Source organism: Amblyomma maculatum, chromosome 1 (assembly GCF_055883805.1).
Source record: "Amblyomma maculatum isolate TAMU_Amacu chromosome 1, ASM5588380v1, whole genome shotgun sequence".
Classification (NCBI taxonomy): domain Eukaryota; kingdom Metazoa; phylum Arthropoda; class Arachnida; order Ixodida; family Ixodidae; genus Amblyomma; species Amblyomma maculatum.
Window position 1 is genome coordinate 179,874,096 of NC_139344.1, and position 23,233 is coordinate 179,897,328.

Consider the following 23,233-nt stretch of genomic DNA (forward strand, 5'->3'; position numbering starts at 1 on the left):
AATTTCATAGCCCAGGCCGAAGTTCTAGATGCGCATCTATGATTTCGACGCTGACAAAACTCATACACACACTCTAGCACAACACTTTGATGCAACGCTCAGGGTTTCCACCGTGTTCTTTTTCTGCACACTGGCCTTGCTTTCTGTGCCTGTGAAACCCTTGCCGTCACTTTACTAGGCTGTTCGATGATCCGTTGCCTTTCTTTGTCTTCCTTGCGCACTGCGTAAGTGCTTGTGCCATTGCCCGACCTCATTCTTTCATTTGTACATAAACACTGGAGACAAGAATTTCGTTTGCCACCTCGGCTTCTTTTGCAAGCTCTACAAAAGTAGGCATGTCTGCTAGAATCATTATCGAGGTGTCTTTCTTCCTCACATTATTTTCAAGTTTCGCTTCTGAGTTCTTCGAGAGAGGCTCTGTTGTTCACTTTCTTTGTCTTGCACAGAGCCAGTGAATGCACTTCTGTCTTTTTTTGTTTTTTGCTTTTAGATTCTTTTGGACTCTCGCTCCAAGGTTATGTCATCAGGTACATGATCAAGATGTGCTCTTTCAAAGTCTTTTCCGATGGCAGTCCTAAAACTATCTCATTTGCCTCATTGTCCATGTCGCAGTCTCCTCATACTTCTTTACAGCTGTGATGTCTTCTGCTCAAATGTCGACTTTGAAAGCATGCGTTTTCTCATTCAGAACGTGCAGATTGTCGTTGCAGGTTTTTAAACTGGCATGAATAAGTTTAGGTCAAGAATAGTCCATTCAGTCGATTTTAGTGCATTACTTGCCTCATGGCAGAACCGGGACTAAAATTCTCATTGAATCACCCGGTATCGCTGAAGCCCTCTTCTCTCTGTCCGGTGGGGTTCGATGGCGGAGCTCCTGGTGTTTTCCTGGAGGGTCGTCGTTCCTCTTGCAACCTCCAGGAAGGATCGATGGAGGAGCTCACATTACCCTCCCAGGTTTTGGCACCAAAAATTATTGAAGGAGAAGGGCGGGCACCAGGACGCCTCTGAATACGTTTAATCCCCAGCTGTCCCCTCGATTCTCAATCTGCCCACATGGCGCTCAGTCTCTACCGCGCGTGCGATCTAACGAATCTGCAACAAAGGGGGGATTTCTTTTCTACAGGAAAGAAAATGCACTGACGACTCCTTTATTAAATGAGTACTAGATTTCCCTTGGCCCGTGCTTGGCTCTTGACCCAGCAACACAGTGACTTCCACATGCAAGAGTTGCCTGTAAAGCTTCCTCTGATGAAACCAATTGGCAACATATTTTTATGGCAATCCTTCGGGCGAATAGACCAAAGGATTACTATGAAAATATTTTTTATCATTAAAGCCTATAGCTCAGGTCAGCTTTCCTCGTCTCGTCAGTAGAAACGGCCCCAGAAAAAAGTTGAGACTGTGCAAACCGTATTTGTAACCAGTTTTTACTCGTGGTTCCTTTCTTCATTTTATTTTAGGAAGTAAATCCAGAAAACTATAAGAGCCTTTATATAAATTGTCTTAAATTTCTGTTTTATGCCTCCTGGTTGAAAAAAAACTACGGTGTCTTACATATAATGTCGGATGTGATTTAAGCACCAAAAAATGTGCATACCTGTGTGCTGTGTTTTTGTGGTTCACAGTGATGCATTCCTGTAATTGCAGCCAGGTTATATGCTTTCCTGGCTCCATTTTACATAAGCACAAACTGTAGTGGCTACATACTACTGTTGAAATTGGAAGGGAGAGCATTGTGCTTCCTCCTTATATGCTGAACACGTGTTTAATTGCAGCCAGTACACAGGTCCACTGTTGTTCTATTGTCCCGTAACTTCATTGGGGTGTTATTCTGCCGTTACAAAAATATCACAATCTGGCTGGCAGAAAGCAATACAAAACCAAGTAATTTAAGCAGCTTATTGCATTAAATATCATGTGCAACTGTGTGTGCTCCAAATTTGCACTCACAGCCAGTGGGTGGCTGCAGGCATCGCACTTGCCACCCATTGGTGTCAAGAAAAGCTGAGCATGGCAATGCCCAGTCAGTGCATGCACTTCCCCCCTCTATCCACAATCACACCACCAGTGATGCTTGCACCTGCCCAAGGCAGGTGCAGGGTGGTCACAGATTGCGTCGGATCTTTCTATGCGTAACACAGCCCAGCTGAGAAAAGGAACTCAGGAGCAGAATGTTGCTTTTAGGAGCCATTTCTGCGCTATTTACCATCTTGTCGCCATAAGAGCAGGGCCTTGACATTGTGTGAAATCCCAGTGAGTGAGCATCCGTAAACTGTACGCATTTATCATTACTTTTTCAGGAAGGCTGATTCAGTTGGCCCCATCAGTACTCATTACTGGGATGTGGAAAACCTTTCATAAACTGAACTGATGGCTCAATATTGCTAGCTTCGATTTTGAACTTTATTCGGTAACTCCTGTCCATGTGCATTGATTTTTGTACGGTCAGCAGCAAAAATTTATGGGGTGCAGAAATTTAATTTTTGGGGTCTTCACACAGGCCAATTGCCTGAAATTCTTGCAGGTATGAAAGGATGTGCATGCTGTGTCAACCAGTGTCGATTCCAGGCAGCTGGACTGATTTACAGTACGGGCATCCTGTAAACTTGTACTGTCAACAGTGCGTCTCTGCCTTCATTATATCAAGAATTGACCTGCAGTATAACCAGCATCACAAAGTGTTGCAGGACCCCTTTTGTTTTCGCTGATCGAAAGGTTGGATATTCAGCATAGAAAAATAAATTTTAACCTTTTTTTTTCTCTGGTTGTGGCGCAGGTGTATGTCGTGGAATCCGATGAAAAAATACGCGCAGTGCTGCAAAAATATGCTTTGGCTAATCAGATCAACAGACTTCAGTTTTTGTCTGAGAAACACAATGAATGGGACTGTGTTGAAAACTTCGGCGAAGAGGACTCTTTAGAAAAGGTAAATTTAGTGCGAGTTTTCAACATATAATGAATCTGCATGTAAAATACATTTGGCCAGACATTGCTCTATGCGTTAACATTGAAAGGACACTTTTCTTGTTTATGTGAAGAGTGTCTATATCTTCGGTATTGTTCTAAGAGCTGCTTTTTGTGGTTGCTGCTAGTTTATGGGTTTGGGGTCTTTGTGTTCCTCTTTATTCATAGGCCAACCTGGTGTTCAGTGAACCTTTCTTCACCACCAGTCTGCTTCCATGGCACAACTTGCAGTTCTGGTTTCAAAAGTTCCGATTTTCTCGCCTGATCAGTCCTGGTGCAGTCGTCATGCCTTGTGCCGTGCGTGTATATGGAGCTGCAGTTGAATTTAATGACTTGTGGAAGATCACAGCACCTGTAGGAAGTGCTGAAGGGTTTACCGTTCGCACCTTCGACAGCCTCGTTCAGGTATGTTTCTGTCCTGTTGTTTCCGCCTGTAATGATGCTGATCCTTTTTATGCCTTCTTTGAATAGTACTTGTGTACTATTCAAAATAGGGATGTGTGAATAGTACTTTTCCGAATCAGTGACCATTTGTGTAACACCCTTACTGAATTGCGTACGAATAATGTGCTATCTGTACTGAATTCAGTATGAATTGAGTAGCTGTAGCATCAAATCAGATCAGTATTCAGACTAATATCTCTGTCACACGAATACTTCTGATGCTCATTAAACTCGATCTGCATTTTAGGTTTTCAAGAAGGATCGAAGCATCCGGTGCTACACAGTCATTTTGAATGACCTTTAAGAAGTTTCTTTCGTGTGCGTTAAATGACATGAAGGGTGGTGGCGCCTGCTCTAGAATGTGCTTGAAAACTTGAGAGCGCTCGAGGAAGCGGCTTCGAGCCAAGCAGGCTCGGGCTCAATTGCACTTGAAAGTTGCCATGTGACAACCTTGATCTGCTTTCAGTTGAATGCAGATTGAGTTTAATGAGAATCGAAAGTGTTCATGTGACAGATTGTGCGAAGCAAACAATATGTGAAACCTTAGAAGGGCCAGTGATGGCATGAAGTATGAAGCTAACTAATGGATTTAAAGCTGTAGCTGCTGAAGGATGCAACACTAAGCTCCACTGAGGGGCCACACACAAATTGAGTATGTTATCTCTACGGTTATCAAGCTAACTACTTTTTTATTATTGACAAAAGAGAATAAACTAGAGCTGCACCTCAGTATATACAAGACAGCCGACACCATGTGTAACAATGACCTCAGAGATTGAGCATCACGACAGAGATGCTGAACTTGCCTCGACCTTGCCTTGCCACCGTGTCTTAGAGGCCGTGTACGGACGTTATGAACGTGTCTGAGCCTGTTCCAAAACGGATAATTCAAACTATATGCGGCCTAGGCTCATGTTAAAGTTAACAAACTTTTTTGTACACAACAGACCTTTATGGTGTTTTGCTGGACCAAGTAGTGTAGTCCGAATTATTCGAAAATTTGAAATATTGAGTTTCACATTAACAAGTTTTCACTGCATGACAAGACTTATTTGGTGGTGGTGGTAGTGGTTTATTATTATTAAATAATCAAAAAGAAGGAGAAGAGTGTTGCCGGCCGTTGCAACTGCTATCTAAATCATCTAAAGCACCTGAGCGGCGGCCAGCGGGAAAGAAAAGGGAATAGGGAGAAGATAGCGAGGGGAAGTATAAAGGAAAGCGATAGGAAGAAAGGACAGGAGGAGCTTTGTACATTATTTACAAAATATGAAACTCAACGAGTTCACGTTGCTCGCGCGCAAGGGTCCGAGCACTGTCCACAAATGCCTGCGTGCGAGCGGCCACTGCAATTGTTTACAAAATATATATATTTACATTGATATATATACATAGCCGTGCGCACGTAGCGTCCTATCGCAGACACATCGCACTCACGACTCATTGCACAAGCTGCTGGGAAGGGGCACCCGGCAGCATACTTCCAAGGTAGCACACACGGAGCGTTCAGGTCACGCATGTACTACCTGGCAGACTTATTTTATTTGTACCTTGTGCCATGTATTTGCAGGTACTGGGAAATTTATTGCGTATTCAATTCATATATATTTAAAAATACACCGATTCGAACACTCCTACTTTTTATGCCTTTTCTTGTGTCAGTGTTGCAAAATATGCGTATAGTGTGTTTGTTTCCATTTTATTGTATTCTAAGGAAACGAAAACAGATGACAATTTTTGTGGACAACTGTCATGGGATGTGTGACAACTTTCATGGGATATGTCTTGTAAAATAGGTTTTAGTTTTGCGAGACTGGACAGAGAGAGGCAAGACCCGAATGCGGACTGAAGACATAATCTGTACTTGTCGTTGTCTTCAACTATGGTTCTCAAGTTCTTTGTTTCGCATGGTTGACTATTGTCCTCAAATTTCACATTGTGACATTTCAGGCTTTCATGCCTTGTCACAGCAGAATTGAAAGGAATGCAGCACTTTTGGTTACAAATACTGCAGTTTCATAGGCAGCTTTATAACTTGGCAGTGACTGCTGTGCACTCCTGCAGACACAGCACGGTATTGTCATAACTGTACATCTACTTTTGTATAGTACAGTACACTCCTATTAAAATTGCCCTCGCAGGGGCCATGTGTTAAAGGTGATGTTTGCGTGTACACTGTGACACCACGGACCCCGAGCACCCACGCTTCCCATAGATGGCACGTGCCCACTGTCCTAACCTTACCAGGGGAAACAGCAGTCATTTCCTATCCTCTTTCTGGCAGCTCTCCTGTTTTCTCCTCTCTTCTTGATTTTTCCGTTTTCATGACGGCTAGGGTTAACCTTATGTGGTATGCCATATTTGGTTATAGTCATAGTGTACGGCTGGTATGGCCAGGACTTGTTTTCCAAGATCTTGTCCCGTCCCCTTGTTGGGCTCCGTGTTGGGTGGCTGCCACCCTGACCAAAAAACACAACTCTCCTATGCCTTGCTGCAAATATTCAGCTGGTCACCCCCTTTTACAGTGGGGGCGCACTGAGTTATCTGGGCAGTTCTTTATGAAGACTTGAAACACCTTTTCGAAACTCCATGGGATTTGTAATGAATGTGCCAAAAAAAGCAGCTAGACATATTTTGCACTTATTGTCTCAAAGGCTTTAACTACACCATAGGCCATGGTTACAAGATTAAGAAGCTAGTTAACAGAGATCTTCTTGTGGAAGTACTGTACCATCACCAATACGAAAAGCTCTGTGAAGTAGCAGCATTTGAAGGTATTCCTTTGCCATTGGCCCAGAACAGTATTGTTACGTTTCGCCACCAACAAGCGTGTCAGCTGACACGGCCACCGCATAGCAACAGGCAGAACAACGAGCGGATCGGCCATTTCGGCATAGTCCATCGGCCGCCCAACGCTTCCTCTCGCGGGCAAGTCTCGACGTGATCCTGCCACGCGCCAAATGTGTGTGCATGCGTGTGTGTGCAAACGCTGGCCAAGCCCGGAGCTCGAGGGAGAGTGCGTCGCCTCGCCCGTCTGCAGGAGGTGGAGGAGATGTGGTCGCGCCACCCGCGATTGAGTCATCTTCTCGTGTCGGGGCATGCAGGTCTCTCCCTTTCCCTGTGAACTGGCAAGCCTATAAAAAGCAGCGGCTGACTTCGCTGAGCCAGAGACTACTTTGACGCGCTTGAGCGTAAAAGAAGGGATAAAGTCTGATCAACAGGTCCAGAAGGCTAAACAACATAAATTCTAGCTCTATCTCCAACAGCTTTTAAACATGTCATTCCTTGTTCATTGGAACTGTTAAGGTCTTTTAAATAACTACAGTGATCTAACAGACCTTTTAGGTTAACTTTTTCCTGTAGCTCTATGCCTATAGGAGACAAACTTAGGACCACAACAAAAAATATTCTCAAAAAGTATAAAATTTTCCCTGTGATTGAGAGCAGTCAAGCAGGTTTTCTGGAGGTGCTGCTATATTCCAACTCATGAACTTAATCTTAAAACAATAACAATATGCTTTGTTTACATTGAACCACACCTAAAAATCACATTTCATGATTTAGAAGCATTATTAGCACAATTACCAGAGCCAGCAAAATTACCAGAACAAACGGACACTGGAAGCTGGATTTTAGATTTTATCCTCTTTAGTAATGTTTGCCTATAGATACAGGCAAGCACACATGCTACTCCCTGAGAACTGGTAAAATGCGCTGCCTTGATTTGTCTTTTAGTTCAGCATCTGTTTTCACCGATTTTAAATGGCATGTTTTAGACAATCCATTTGGAAGTGATCACTTACCTGTTAGCAGCATGTCATCATCATAATCTGCAATTTCTACAGAACCATAGCATTGGAAGCTTCGTTTAGCCAACTGGACACTGTTTCGAGCTGAATCCAGTTTAGATAACATATTTTAGGAAATATTACTATCAATGAGCTAAGTTAAGTGTTACTGCCTGTATCATTGCCGGGGCACATGTGACGATTCCTTAGTCTTAGGAATTGCACAGTCTGTCGTGTGGGACAATATCCTACACGAGAAAACTTCATAGATTTCAAAAAGGCTAAAGCTGAAGTGCGGTATATTTGCTGAAAGGCTGAAAGAGAATCCTGGCAAAGATATGTTTGATCTATCAGTAGTTGAATCACATCCAAAAAAATGTATGAGCAGGTTTGCAGATTAAGTGGTAACTTCTCACCCTTTAAAGTTCCTTTTCTCACAGCTATTAGTACACAGACGAGCATTGAAGAACAAGCAGACATATAAGGGAACATTTCTTAATAGTTTCTATCTCCTTACATTACACTGACTCAAACACAGCAGAAAAAATGAAGTCTTTCGACGTCTCTGCTGCAGGGGGCATCCATTGAAGCAGATGTTTGAGTGTGCTGTGCAACACCACAGACGACCCCCCCCCGAGTATCTACGCTTAGCTGTGCATGGAATCGCCATGTCTGGGGAAAAGGGTATCCTTCCCGCGGTTCCCATAGACGGCATCTCCGGGCTGACACACTCGGGGGAAGTAGGCAGCCTCCTTTTCCTATTCTCCCCTCCATCTTTCAGTATCCTATCTTCTATCCTACAACTATCATGTCTTATCTCTTCTTGAGTTCTTCCTTCTTTCAGATGGCTAGGGCTGTCCTTATGTGGTGTGAGTTGCCCATATTATGTTATAGTTACTGTGTACAGGTTCCTGCACCGTCCCCTTGTTGGTATTGTTGGTGGGTGGCTGGCACTGTGGCCGAACAGCATACTTATTTTATGGCTTCTTCAAGACAAAATGATCGCTTAAAAAAAAAAAAAAAAAGGCTGACAGAAGTAAACTCTCAATTCTTTTATGGAAATCAAGAAGTGTTTCCCAAATACCACGTCATTCACAACAAACAATCGGAAATGCCAGCCCGTATGGTATCTCCCTTCCCTGTGTCTAAATCTCTCACACTACTCCTGGGACCTTGATACAGAATATTTAAATTAGGCAATGGGGACCTCTTACTTGAAGTTCGAGACGAAGCCCAATGGGATATTTCAAAGCTTGAGTTGTTTTGGGACGTCCCTGTGTGTCTCTTCACAGTTCATTAACCCTTTGAGGGTCGAATTTTTTTGAAAAATACTTTCCCAGATGGTTATTGCGGATTTTGAAAGTTCAAAATAAGTAAAGTCAATGAAAAGTTATAGAAAAATATTAGGAACTGTATTTTGGAGTCAAGGACACTGCAAACTCAGGAACCTTGGGAAATTTCATAAACAAGGAGAGCAGGAATACCTTTTGAGATTCCATGATAAACAAGCTAACAGCAGCCACAATAAAGATGGAAATCAGCATCTGTAGCCTCTGCAAGGGAGTGGCCATAAAGATAAAAATCAAGTCTGGTGCACCTCCCTTGTGATCAGGGGGGGGGGGGGGGAGGTTGTGCAAGGGTGTTGTCACAGATGGGAACAAGCTGCAGCTAGGAATCAGTTTTGTTTATCCCCTGCACAGAATTACCCATAAAGATAGAAAAGATAGAAATCAAGTTTTGCCCCTTCATTGAAAAAGGCAGCCCAGACCAGGCAGGGCAGCTAGGAATCACTTCTGTTTATCTTAGCAATAAGGCAGCGCAATAAATTTCAAGAGCTTCTTGTAAGTCCTAGGAGGTGGCAGCACCTCCCAGTGAGCATGTATCATCATTAGGGCGCGAAATTTCAAACTGAGGATTGAAACTATGCGGGTACAGCAAAGACTTTGCCGGACGAAAAACCGCCATCATACATGTACGGAAAACCCTCAAAGGGTTAAATACTGTTCTTAAAGTAATGCCTGAAAATGACTTCGTGAACCTTACAGAAGAAGAAATGCATGAGGGACTCGAAGAACAACACGTAACAAATGTCCAGAGAATAAAATAAGAAAAATGACAAGGAACTATCCACGAAGCACCTTGTGCTAACATTTTTTACCTCTACACTCGCCGAATTGATCGAAGTAGGATACATTAAAATGACTCTCCGACATTACATCTCCAAACCTAGATGCTGATTCAATTGCCAACGTTTTGGCCACAGCTCACAGAGCTGTCATGCCCGTCCAAAATGTATAAGGTGTGCTGGAAATAACCATACTTCTGACAACTATGCTGCTGCACCGCATTGTGCCAGCTGCGATGGGGACCATCCTGCCTGCTCCAGGTCGTGCCAATCTTGAAAAAATGAAAAGGAAATCATAACTTTAAAAACAATAGAAAACATCAGCTTCAAAGAAGCACATGAACAACTGGAAAAGAACAACCCTTTTGTCCTTACAGTGAAGGCAAACTACTGCAAGATTGTGCATGGGACGACACGCTGCACTTTGATCAGGCTCCTGCCTAGGCAGTGCCTCAGGCAGGGACAGTGAAAGCTTCCCTACCGTTTGAAAAATGGCCACCGGCCTCTCAGCCAGCAGCCCAAAACGCTTCCTCCCAGAAGGAGATGTCTGAAACTCGAGCATCCGCAGCTGCCCTGCGGACGTCCAGCGCCTCCAAACAGGCGATGGACACTTCTCTTAGTTTGCCGCCGCTGTGACGGCACAACTCCCTTGAAAAGAAAAAATGAAAAAACCCTCGAATAACAGGCCTTGACAGACCAGAAACCTAAAGCTCACTACATCCTTTTACAAAAGATCTTTTAAATCTGTTCACAAGAAGCTAACCTAGGACCTGAACAGAAAAACATTCTAAAAACCTATAAAGCCTTTCGGTGTGACTGGGAGCAGTCCGGTAGGCTATCGGGAGATGTCGCTATTGCTATTCAGAGCGGTGTTGCAGCCAGACAAATCAGCCTCAAAACCAAATATGAAGCTTTAGCTGTTACCACTCTGCTTTTTAAAACATTAACAATATGCTGCGTATATCTTCAACCACGTTTATTGGTAAACCTTCATTACTTAGAAGAGCTTTTAGACCAGCTACCAGAGCCTTATATACCATTCATCTTTTTGGAGCAGTGAATTAACTGACACTAGGGGTTGTATTTTAGATTTTTTTTAAGCAACATCTGTTTGCTGAACTGCTGCTGCTCGCCGAGGTCTGGAAAAATGAGCTGTTTAGATTTATCCCTTTGCTCGCCATCGATTTTTAATTATTTTTAATGGGAAATTATAGACAACTCTTACAGGAGCAATCATCTGCCTGTTATTAACCGTTTATCTTCATCAATCATCCCTTGCAAACCACGTCGCTGGAGGCTCCATCTAGCCGACTGGGCATTGTTCAAATCGGAAGCCTAGCTTTGAGGAGCAGGCAGATGTACTCGGTGGCCATTTCTGCAGTGTGTCTACCTCAACTCACTACACAGAATCATTCTTGACATATTAACCACTGCTTAAAAACAGACTTCCAACTAGTGGTAGCAGCAATGAACATTTTGACGGTTTAATTACGATATGTACAAGAAATTTATAGAGTTCTATCAACTGGCAAAAAGGCTGCTACAGGTCCTGACGAAATACGTAATGAAATGATGCCCCATCTCTCTGAATGATCTGTAGAAGCGCTTCTAAAGTTTTTCTACAAGATATGAGTATTAGGAAAAATATTAGTGGCATGAAAAAAAGCTCTTGTACCATTCTTGAAGCCTGGCAAGTAGTCTACTTCGCCCAATAGCATTAACTAGCTGTCTTGCTAAATCCTTTGAGAGTTTTCCTAATATTAGATTAATGTTTGTTCTTGAATCCTGAGAGCTTCTTGACATTCATCAGTGTGGTTTTAAAGAAGCATGCTCTACAACTGATCATCTAGTTTGTCTGGAAACATTCATACACAGGCAGCACTGTCTTATGGTCTTCATCGATCTCAAAAAGGCCTATGATACAGCTTGGAGATTTGGAATTCTGTGTGACTTTGCAGGCTTGAGCATCCGTGGGAGAATGCCTAACGTTTTGAGGGACCTCTCTTACCGCTAATTTAATGTTCATCTATGCACAACTATGTCAAAAACCTTTATCCAAGAGAATGGGATACCACAAGGATGTGTTTTAAGCACTACATTGTTTGTTGTGAAAATGTATTATATAAGTCCAATAATCCCAAAGCTTGCTATGTATTCAGTTTATGCTGATGACCGGCAAATAGCCTGCACATAATCCAGCATATCAATATGTGAGAGGCAAATACAGATATAACATTGACTAAGTTAGCTACATGGGCAAACAAGCATGGGTATAAATTCTCCCCTCAGAAAACAGTAGTTCTTTTTTCGCTTAAGAGAGGTTAATTGACTGATCCAGCATTGTATCTAAATGAAGCTGAACTGCCACTTAAACAAGAACACAAATTTCTAGGTCTGATATTTGATGAAAAATGTCGCATTTTTTGCACACATAAACCAGCTAAAGAAAAAAGCTCAAGCACTTACCGTGAAAAAGTAATAAAGAAAACATCAAGAACAAAATGTAACGGAGCCCTTAATTGGAGATATTATCCACAATGCGGTAAAGCTGATAAAAAAGGACAGGTTATAAAATTCTGCTTGGTCCCTAGGTTTGTGGGAATCGGTAGGAATGAAAGTGGACGAATGTGCCACATGTGCTCATAACTAATAAATCATGTCAACATGCCCTGTATAAGGACTATGAAATTCATACTATGTAAAATAAGAGCTATATGGCAGGCTTCATGGGATAATAAAGAAAACAAAATCTACTTGGTTCAAGAATGGAAATCATGTAGTACATGAACGCTTTTTTGAAGTAATCCTATGTCGTCTCTGCATTGGACATACACATTTCGCACACAACTCCTACTCCTCGGACAAAAAAAACCTACATTTGAGGCATGCGGTGAACAGCTGACAATAAACCACATTTCAATGTGGTTTATTGAGGAAATAGGGAAGAGACATAAGTATCTCTATAATGGGAGATGGGAGCTCCAATTCACCTCATCTGTCTCCTCAGGAACCTGTATGAAGGGCAAGAGGCCACAGTCAGAACTGGGCATAGTCTTACTGATTGGTTTCCGATTGATTCCGACTGAGAAAGGAGTGAGGCAAGGCTGAATACTGTTGCCCTGCCTATTGATCCTATATGCAGAGTGCATCATGAGAAAGGCCGGTCTGGACGAGTCTTCAGCTGGAGTGAAGATTGCTGGAAAACGTATCATCAACCTTAGATATGCGGATGATACCACTTTAATGGCAGAAAGTGAAGTGGAACGCAAGAGACTTCTGATGCGTGTACAAGAAGAGAGTGAGAAGTTTGGGCTTAAACTGAACATTAAAAAGACAAAGATCATGGCGTCTTGCCCTATCAAGTCCTGGAGCATCAAGGGACAAGAAATGGAAGCTGTGACAGATTTTCTCTTCTTGGGCTCCAAGATTACCTCGGAAGGAGACTGCAGCCATGAAATTAGGAGACGCCTCCTTCTGGGAAAGAGAGCAATGGTTAGCCTTGACCGCCTAGTAAAGAGCAGAGACATTAGTTTCCCAACCAAGATCCGTATAACTCCTGCTATGGTCTTTCCAGTTGTGATGTATGGATGCGAGAGTTGGACTGTGAAAAAGGCTGACCGCCGAAGAATTGACGCGTTTGAATTGTGGTGCTGGCGAAGGCTTTTGAGAGTTCCTTGGACTGCCAGAAGATCAAATCAGATCAAATACCGATCACCACGCCTTATGTTGGCTCTCTTCCCTCAAGGATCCTGCTGGCCACCTCGGCCGCTGGGCACTGCGCTTGCAGGAGTATACCTTTTCCGTTGTATACAAATCCGGTCGGCTTCACCAGGATGCAGACTGTCTGTCCCGTTATCCCGTCGATCCCCCTTCCTCTACTGACCATGAGTCGGACCCCTGTGTCTTCTCTATATCGGACTTTTCCCACATAGCCGACGAACAGCGGTTGGACCCAACCCTCAGTTCTCTTATCGACTGCCTCCGCACACACAGCCGTGACTCTTCCCTCGCCCTGTTCTTCCTTGATGGGAATACGCTATACCGCCGCAACATGCGACCTGATGGCGCTGAGCACTTGCTGGTCGTTCCCCAACACCTACGCTTCGCCGTTCTCGAACAAATGCACGACACCCCTACAGCTGGTCATCTTGGCCTCTCACGCACATACGACCGCGTGCGCCGGCGTTTCTTCTGGCCTGGACTCTACCGCTCTGTCCAACGTTATGTAGCCGCTTGCGACTTCTGTCAACGCCGGAAGAAACCCCCTGTGCTTCCACCTGGACACCTGCAGGCGATTGCTATCCCGACTGAGCCATTTTCTCGTGTTGGCCTTGACCTCCTAGGGCCCTTCCCCGAGTCCTTGTCGGGAAACAAATGGATCGCTGTGGCCACCGATTATGCCACGCGGTACGTGATCACTCGCGCCATTTCAACCAGCTGCGCCACAGACGTTGCTGACTTCCTTTTGTACGACGTCATACTACACCATGGTGCTCCCCGTCAACTCCTTACCGACCGTGGCCGCTGTTTCCTTTCCCGAGTTGTTGAGGAAATACTTCGTTCTTGCTCCGTTCGGCACAAGTTCACCACTGCGTATCACCCTCAGACGAACGGCATTACGGAGCGTCTTAACCGCACACTCACCGACATGCTCGCAATGTACGTATCCGACAGTCATCGCGACTGGGATATTAGTCTGCCATTTGTCACCTTTGCATATAACTCTTCGCGTCATGACACTGCTGGGTACTCTCCATTCTATCTTCTCTTTGGAAGAGACCCCTTACTGCCCTTCGACACTTTGCTTCCCGCCGCTGGCCCCGTCACAACCTATGCCCGCGATACCATCGCCCGAGCCGACGCTGCTCGCCAGATTGCTCGTCAGAATCTCACCATCTCTCAAGAAACTCAAAAACGCCGCTACGACGCTCACCACCGCAATGTGCACTATCCTCCCGGATCTCTGGTGTTGCTCTGGCTTCCGTGCCGTCGTGTGGGGTTGTGTCAAAAACTTCTGCCCCACTACACAGGTCCTTACCGCGTAATACGCCCAGTGACCGACGTGACCTATGAGATTTCACCGCTCCACCCAAAGTCACCGACTGCTACACCCACTTCCGAAATCGTACATGTCGCCCGCCTAAAGCCATATTACTCCCCCTCCACATCGCACGCCTAATACGCACCAGGACGTTGCCTTTTGCCGAGGGGGGTAGTGTTACCTGGAAACGCGGTACCAAAGTGATGTGCTCACTGACGAAGACGACGACCGAGGAACACGGGCACGACAAAGCGTTGAAAAAGAGGACGACGCTGACAGAGTGGACACTGCGCGGCTACTGAAGTCTCAGCGTCGAGTTCAGCCCATCGCAGTGCTGTTACATTAAGTACATCCCCGTAACAATATTGTCGACCATAAACCCTGACTGCTCATTGGAGGGCCAAATTCTAAAGTTAAAGCTCAGCTACTTTGGTCATCTGATGAGAAGAGAGGCGTCACTGGAGAAAGATTTGATGTTGGGAAAGGTTGAGGGCCGCCGGAGAAGGGGTAGGCAGCGAACGCGATGGTTAGATGGCATCCTCGAGGCACTGCAGATGAAGTTATGTGATATTAGGAAGATAGTGAGACCGGAAAGCGTGGCCTGACATGGTCCATAGGGCCACGAAGAGTCGGACACAACTGAACGCCTGAACTGAACTGAACTGATAATGAACACATTCCATTTCATCGAAGCCTCCTACAAGAATAGGTTTTCATTGTCAAGATTTCTTCTGTTGACGATTTTTCGAAAGAAGTAAGCCTTCTAATCAAACTCTGACTTATTTATAAAACAGGAATTGCTTTACCCTGAGCTTGGTGCATGATGGCCTTAGTTGCCTATGTGCCAAAAACCCAGCATGACATGTGGCTGCACCAATGAGTCATGCAATAATCTCATTACACTTCAATAACCTCATAGAGTACAGGCTGCTGGTAAACAGACCGCGCCTGGTTCTGATCAAATACATTACGAAATGCTAGCTCATCTTTCAGAACCTGCAGTAGGAGCACTTTTAAGGTCCTTTAATAAAATTTCTGCAAGCGGAAAAATTCCTGAGGCTTGTTAGAGGGCAGTGGTACTACCATTCCTAAAACCGGAAAAACTGCCTACCTCCCTCTGCCGTTATAGGCACATAGCACTAACTATTTGTCTGGCGAAATCATTCAAAAGCATTCTAGATATCAGGTTAAGCTTGTTTCCAAATCTCGCGAACTTCTCAGTATCTGTCGGTGCGGGGTTAAAACAGCATGCTTGGTTGCTGACTACCTTGTCCGACTCAAAAACGCATTTAGAGAAGCCTTCACACATAAGCAACACTGTCTAACCATTGTCTTTGACATCTTAGAGGCTTGAGGTTTGCCGTGACCTGACAGACCTAGGCATTCATGTGCAAATGTTAAACTGCTTGCAAGATTTTCTCTCAAACTGCTGACTGTGTGCACCTAGGTTCAACCTTTTCGAAGGACTGGACTCTGAAGAAGAGTACCCCAGGAGTGTATTTTAAGTACAACACTCTTGATTTTAAAAATTAATTAATCTTTCGTATTCAATCTACTATGTCGATGACCTTCAAATCGCATGAACGTCCTCAAACATACCAACTTGTGAAGATACAACTGACTTTAAACAAACTAGAAATGTGGGTAGACGGGACTGGATTTAAGTTTTCACCCCAGAAAACAATTGGTGTTCTTTTCTCTTTGAAGAGAGGTCTGCAAATTGAGCCCACTCTATACCTAAATGAAAACATCAGTTTCAGTTTCAGTTTAGTCGTTCAGTCGTGTCCGACTCTTCGTGACCCTATGGGCCATATCACGCCACGCTTTCCGGTCTCTCACTATCTTCTTAATATCACATAACTTCATCTGCAGCGCCTTGAGGATGCCATCTAACCATCGCGTTTGCTGCCTACCCCTTCTCCGGTGACCCTCAACCTTTCCCAACATCAAATCTTTCTCCAGCGACTCCTCTCTTCTCATCAGATCACCAAAGTAGCTGAGCTTTAACTTTAGAATTTGACCCTCCAATGAGCAGTCAGGGCTTATGGTCGACAATATCGACTGATTTGATCTTCTGGCAGTCCAAGGAACTCTCAAGAGTCTCCGCCAGCACCACAATTCAAACGCGTCAATTCTTCGGCGGTCAGCCTTTTTCACAGTCCAACTCTCGCATCCATACATCACAACTGGAAAGACCATAGCACGAGTTATACGGATCTTGGTTGGCATACTAATGTCTGTGCTCTTTACTAGGCGGTCAAGGCTAGCCATGGCTCTCTTTCCCAGAAGCAGGCGTCTCCTAATTTCATGGCTGCAGTCTCCTTCCGGAGTAATCTTGGAGCCCAAGAAGAGAAAATCTGTCACAGCTTCCATTTCTTGTTCTTGATGCTCCAGGACTTGATAGGGCAAGACGCCATGATCTTTGTCTTTTTAATGTTTAGTTTAAGCCCAAACTTCTCACTCTCCTCTTGTACGCACATCAGAAGTCTCTTGAGTTCCACTTCACTTTCTGCCATTAAAGGGGTATCATCCGCATATCTAAGGTTGTTGATACGTTTTCCAGCAATCTTCACTCCAGCTGAAGACTTGTCCAGACCGGCCTTCCTCATGATGCACTCTGCATATAGGTTAAATAGGCAGGGCGACAGTATGCAGCCTTGCCTCACTCCTTTCTCAATCGGAAACCAATCAGTAAGACCATGCCCAGTTCTGACTGTGGCCTCTTGCCCTTCATACAGGTTCCTGAGGAGACAGATGAGGTGAATTGGAACTCCCATCTCTTGGAGAGCTTGCCACAATCTGCTGTGATCTACGCAGTCAAACGCTTTCGCATAATCAATAAAGCAGAAGTAGATGGGTTTCTGGAACTCTCTTGCTTTTTCCATGTTCCAGCGAAGGTTTGCAATCTGGTCTCTAGTTCCTCTGCCCTTGCGAAACCCAGCTTGCACGTCCGGAAGCTCCCGATCCACATACTGCTGCAGCCTACCTTGGAGGATTTTCAACATCACCTTGCTAGCATGCGAAATAAGCGCGATCGTGCGGTAGTTGGAACAATCTTTGTCACTGCCTTTATTTGGAATGGTGATGTAAACTGACCTCCTCCAATCCTGTGGGCACTGCAGGGTTGTCCAAATTTGCTGACATAATTTATACAGAACGTTAACAGCGTCATGGTTTAGGTTTTGAAGCAACTCAGCTGGAATGCCATCAATTCCGCTAGCTTTGTTCTTAGCAAGGCTGGCTAAGGCCCATTCAACTTCACTCTTCAGGATGCCCAGCTCGAGATCAGTAATCACAAACGTCTTATGTTGGGTTTGCACATCCGGGTCCTTCTTGTACAGTTCTTCTGTGTATTCCTGCCACCTCTTTTTTATCTCTAAGGCTTCAGTGAGGTCCCTGCCTCGTTCGTCCTTTATCGCACCCAGCTTAGCACAGAAGCTTCCTTTGATATCTTTGATTGTCTTATATATATAAATTATAAGTCGAACCCGGTTATATCGAACCCGGATATATCGAATTTTGGTTATATTGAACTCACGGAATATCCCCTTGAAAATCTTATGTAAAAGTATAGGAAAGCCGCGTCATATATCGAACTCATTTTCACCGGTACTTCGATATATCGAACTCTGCACCACCACTGGAAAGTGTGACTTCCCCAAAGACGATCGCATCACCCATGGCCGTTTGCCGCGTGACGTTTTCAAGCCACGCGCGGAATGAATGAGAGGGGACAGTTCGGCCACGGCCGGTCTCGAGGGAGAGAGCGCGCGCTCTTTCTTACGGCCTTCTCAATCGCCGCGTGAACAATGGGAACTTTTCTCCTTGAGTCACGCTCTCCGCCGCCGCAAGGGGCGCGACCTGCTCACCGTTCGCTCCGCATCTGCTTCAGTGGCGGCGGGTGGCATTTGCCTGATTTCGCGCTGTCGCCCGCGGGTTTCGTGGTGAGTGCAGCCCCTAAATGAACAATTAGAGAAGGTAGATGCTGCAGCGGCATCCTGTCAGCGTGCTACACACGTGAATGGAGTCTTTATATTAAAAAACACTGTCGCTCGGCAAACGCTCGACAACCATATGACATGTATTGCGGCATGGTATCTACTTTTGTTCATTTTAATCTGAATTTTAATTTTTGTTCATTTTAATCTCGACACCGACACCGACGAAATCATTTCAGCTTTGCTGCAATCAATAGCCGAGGAACTGAAAGAAGTGATGGTATCTCCTGTCATCCCATTACCCACTTTCACGTATTCTGGTTTAGCTTACGTCGCTGGATACATTAATTGAAAAGTTAATCAGTGACTTCGGGTGTGACGCTTGTGCTATATCCTTCTTGAAACCAGCGAAAGAAGCAGCCCCATGTACACTATTCTGCGAGGACAAGATTCTAGCGGACTGCATTATCCAAAACCAGAGTAGCCCTCTTGGACAAGGTTGTGTCTTTTTTTTTTTTTTTTTTGAAAAAGCTGTCGTGCACCTACCACACACAAATGTCCTTGAAGTCCTTCAAATCTTAATCCAGCCAGCACTTGAGAACTCACCTTTGCTCGAGTTGCCTGGAAGGCATTGACAATAGCCATATGCTGTCCGCTTCTTTAATATGTGAGAAATTTCTCAGAATCCTTCTTGTCAGTTATGCTAAGAAGGTGACAGACAGGAACGAAAGGCCAGCTCCTTATGTGCACAAACCGTCCAGAAAGATTTTGAGACTAATTTTCTAGCCGCATGTACCGTTTTGATGAATGAGTGCAATGTGTTAACTTTGAAGGACATTTTTTTATTGATGCATATTTGTTTATGCCCATTTCCTTGATTAAATGTATTTTTTTCTCACTGCATTAATCTGACTACGACTGTCTACGTGTGCGTCAGTCGCGAGATTACGTATACATCTGCTGTCTTTCAACCTACTGATTTGTTTTAAACGAAGCTAGAACAGTCCACTTCACTATACAACTGAAATTTTAACTGTATGCGTAAATTTTTGTTCCTTACTCTGAATCTGAGACGTGCTGAATTTTCGTCAGTGCCTCTTTTGCTCTAAACGGAAACGGCAGCGGTTGACAGAATATCCACTGAACAGTTTGCCATGCACTAGCGTCAGGTCGCGCTATACCTGCTTATAGCTTTCAAAGGCACACTGCATAAAAGGGTACATATAGTTTTGTGAAAAATTGCTCATATACGATAAATCAGACGCTGATTGCGGCTTGTTCCTATAAGCTACAAGGGGTGAAATATCAGGACCTGCCGGTTGCAACCGATGCGGGCGGAGCGAAGAGCGAGCGCGCGTTTCCCTTGCGCGTGAACGGCTGTAGCGGAGGAGCAGCAGTGGGGCGGTGGCGACCCCACCGAGGCGCGGCGGGCGGTGGAAACAGACCCCATTGGAGAGGCCGTAAGAGAAGAGAGAAACGCGCTCTCCCTCGAGACCGGCCGTGGTTCGGCGACGGCTGGTCCGGGCAGCGCCGCGCCCATTCCCCAAAGGCGCGCGCGCCTGCAGTTGTCCTTTCTCGCGCGCCAACACATGACGTTTGCAAGCCATGTGCATGGGTGTGCCCATTCTTTTGCCGAGCTATCTCTTTCCTTCAGCACCCCCAAAGCATGCGCCAAGCCAGCTCAGCCCATTTTCAGACAGACATCGAACGCTTTCTCTAGCGTGTGTTGCGAACCCTCTGTGAGCGGCGGCGCGGCGGCTGACGTGGCTATGGCGCCTGCGGATGTTAAGAAGCGGCAGCTCTCTCTCTCTCTCTCTCTTTTTTTTTTTCGAGTCAGTTTTTTCTTATCATTGTGCTGTACGCACGGCATAGCATAAGATATGGCGGATGAGGACGTTAAGAAGCGGCAGGTTTTTTTTGTTTTTTGTTTTTTTATCGTTTATCCTTGCATGTATGAATCGGCGAAAGCACGCGGTCAGCTGCTGCGATCATGACGCCCGCCCCAAGCGCGGCATGATAAATCGAACCAGGCTTGTGCAATAGAGCCATCACGGGCACTCTGCCAAGTTCTCTCCCAGCCACCGCAAGAGCTATCAAAAGATAAACGCGCCCTGACGTTATCGCTACGCAGCATCTTGGCACGCTGCCAATGAGCTGTGGATGAGACGACCGAAACGGACTGACGTGCGCCATCGACATGCAAGTGAAAATGCTCGCGATTTCTGCCGCCGCGGCGATACAGAAACCTTGTTTTGAGCTGCCGCGGAGGCTCGAGCGGTGAGAGGGACGCAATTCCAACAAGTTTGAAAATTTTTGCTCTGTCGCTGCCGCTCGTCGCTGAGATAGCTCAGTCGCTTGCATGTGAGCGAGCTGGCCTTAACGCACTTTTTTTTTTTTTTTCAAATTCTGGGGTGCAAAAGTAGAGGGTGGGTTCATTATGCGAGTGGGTTGATTACGCGATAAATACGGTATCGTTTTTTCGCACCGTAAGTGCCGTCACAAGCCGATTTCTGTATATCGAATTATCGATATATAGAACTATTTTGCGATCCCCTTCGAGTCCGATATATCCGGGTTCGACTGTATATAAATTATTTATTTATTTCAAAAATGACATACAAATACGAGCCTGCCCAAGCCAACAATGGGCTTGTGGGGCAGCGCTCGGCAGAATGGAGCAAGCCAGGGAGTGGCACAGTAAATCAATATTGCACAAGACTCAAACTAAAACTAAAGAAAGGCAGTAAGAAATGACGGGGGATAAAATAAAAAAACAAAGAAAGAAAGAAAAGAAACAAAATTACACATACAGATCAAAGATATAAGATTTTACTTCTTTCTGTGTGCTGGAAGATAAAACATTATCTGGCAGGTCGTTCAACACATCAGGTACATAGAAGGCACGGACACGTTTGCCGTATCTTGTCCGTACTCTTGGTAAGGTAAAGCGGTCGCGTGGACGTAATGTTCTGGTGGGTACATACGGGAGGCAGAACTCATTGTTCCATATATACGAAAGGATTACTGTTTCTTTGAATAACAGCCTGAACGAGGGCATGTGCAAGCATGAAAAAAGACCGGGATTGTTAGTAATGTGCACACCATACATCACCGCCCGAATTATGGATTTTAGTAAAAAATCAACTTTATTGCACCAAAAACTGAACAGAAATAAAAAGAACAAATTCCATATCTCAACACACTGTACGCCAATGCATGTGCTATTGTTTTCCTTACGTAAATTGGGCATAGTGCTTTAATAGAATACAGCAGGCAGGCTATTTTGCGCAGCCTTTCACAAACGTTAGCCAAGTGAGTGTTCCAGGACATGTTAGAATCGAAATGAACACCGAGATAATTGACACTTGAGAGGTATGGAATAGGAGAGCAAGAAAAATTGTTACACAGAGGAGAATGAAGAAACACTGGAGTGATGACAGGAATAGATTTCAGCGGATCGTGAAAACATACTAATTTAGTTTTATTTTGGTTAATAGAAATTAAGTTATTACGGTACCAACTGATAACATTTGTAGTGTCAGTTTGTAATTCAGCCACGGCTTGATGGTAATTAGTATGACGAGATACTAAAAGCGTGTCATCTGCGTATTGAAACACCCTACAGTGAAAAATTGCTTGACTGAGATCATTAACGTACAAGTTGAATAAAAGGGGAGCTAAAATCGACCCCTGGGGTACTCCAGCGCTCAACTGTCTAGGTTTGCTTTTAATATTTCCGAGAACTACTACTTGGATTTGACCGTGCAAATAATTCTCAAGGAAAGTTAGGAAAGGCCCTCGGAAGCCATAGCTATGAAGTTTACGAAGTAAAATTTTATGGTTTACGGAGTCAAAAGCTTTTGATACATCTAGAAATAATGCACAAGCGAATGCACTAATTTCAAGAGTACTATTAAGGTAATCGGTTAATTCATCTAATGCTAATCTAGTGCCACGCCCACAAGTAAATCCGTACTGATTAGGCGACAGTATGTTGTGCGCATCAATGAAGCTCTGCATTACGTAAAAAATATGCTTTTCAAGTATAAGAGCAATGCACGAAAGTATCGAAATTGGCCTGTAGTTTGTGACAACATTGACCTGTCCGCTTTTGAAGAGAGGAACTACAAGCGCTTCCTTGAGGCCAGGTGGAATTTCTTGCGTGGTTATAATGTTATTTATAATAGCTAAAAGAACATTCTTCAGGGCCTCGAAATTTCTGCGAAGGACGTCCACAGACACACCATCTAATCCAACCGACTTGTGCTGTTTTAAGTTAAATAAAATATAGCGAATATCATCCTCGGTACACTCAGGCAGGAAGGCAGACTCAACTACCGATTGTGGCATACAATAACTAGCCATATTACCAGACAAACTTGCTGCAGTAGACGAGAAAAAGGAATTAAATTCTTTTAACGTTATAGATGGTGGACCGAAATTCTTGGCAATAGTTTGGTATGCGCCTTTCCGGGGACGACCCCTTAATTCGTTAACCACGGACCAAGCCTTGGACGAGTTATTTCTAAATTCAGAAAATTTACCTTGGAAGTGCTGTCGCTTGGCACCCCTAAGCACAGTAGTGACTTTATTGCGAGCCATTTTATAAGCTTCACGAAGATACTGATTATTAGGTGAGCGACGACAACGCGCCCAGGCTAGTTCTTTTTCAGCTATCGCGGTTAGAGCATTTCCATTTATCCACGGGCATCCCAGCTTTCGTTGCTTTAAGACTACTGCGTTTTTGCAAGAGTGCACTGTCTGTGTATAAATGGCAATAAAAGATTTATAGAGGTGACTGGAACTTCTGCTAGGAAAGATTTCCAGTCGTAGCGTTGCAACGAATCGAGCTTTCTTTTATCAACAACCTCTATCTGTGATACTGGGTTGTTAGCCGCAGCATGCTGAGACGATAGAAAGCTACACCCAACATAGA

At 44.6% G+C, this 23,233-nt stretch overlaps 1 protein-coding gene across 3 annotated transcripts in view; it reads left to right on the forward strand.

Moving 5' to 3' along the window:
* Positions 1–23,233, forward strand: part of LOC146205019 (protein arginine N-methyltransferase 7-like) — a 166,473-nt gene that overhangs the window by 85,938 nt on the left and 57,302 nt on the right. For all 3 annotated transcript variants that reach the window (XM_084589689.1, XM_084589690.1, XM_084589688.1), the window contains exons 12-13: positions 2,777–2,926; positions 3,133–3,369. In XM_084589689.1, the coding sequence (XP_084445815.1) occupies positions 2,777–2,926; positions 3,133–3,369 (387 nt within the window). The remainder of the gene's footprint in view (positions 1–2,776; positions 2,927–3,132; positions 3,370–23,233) is intronic.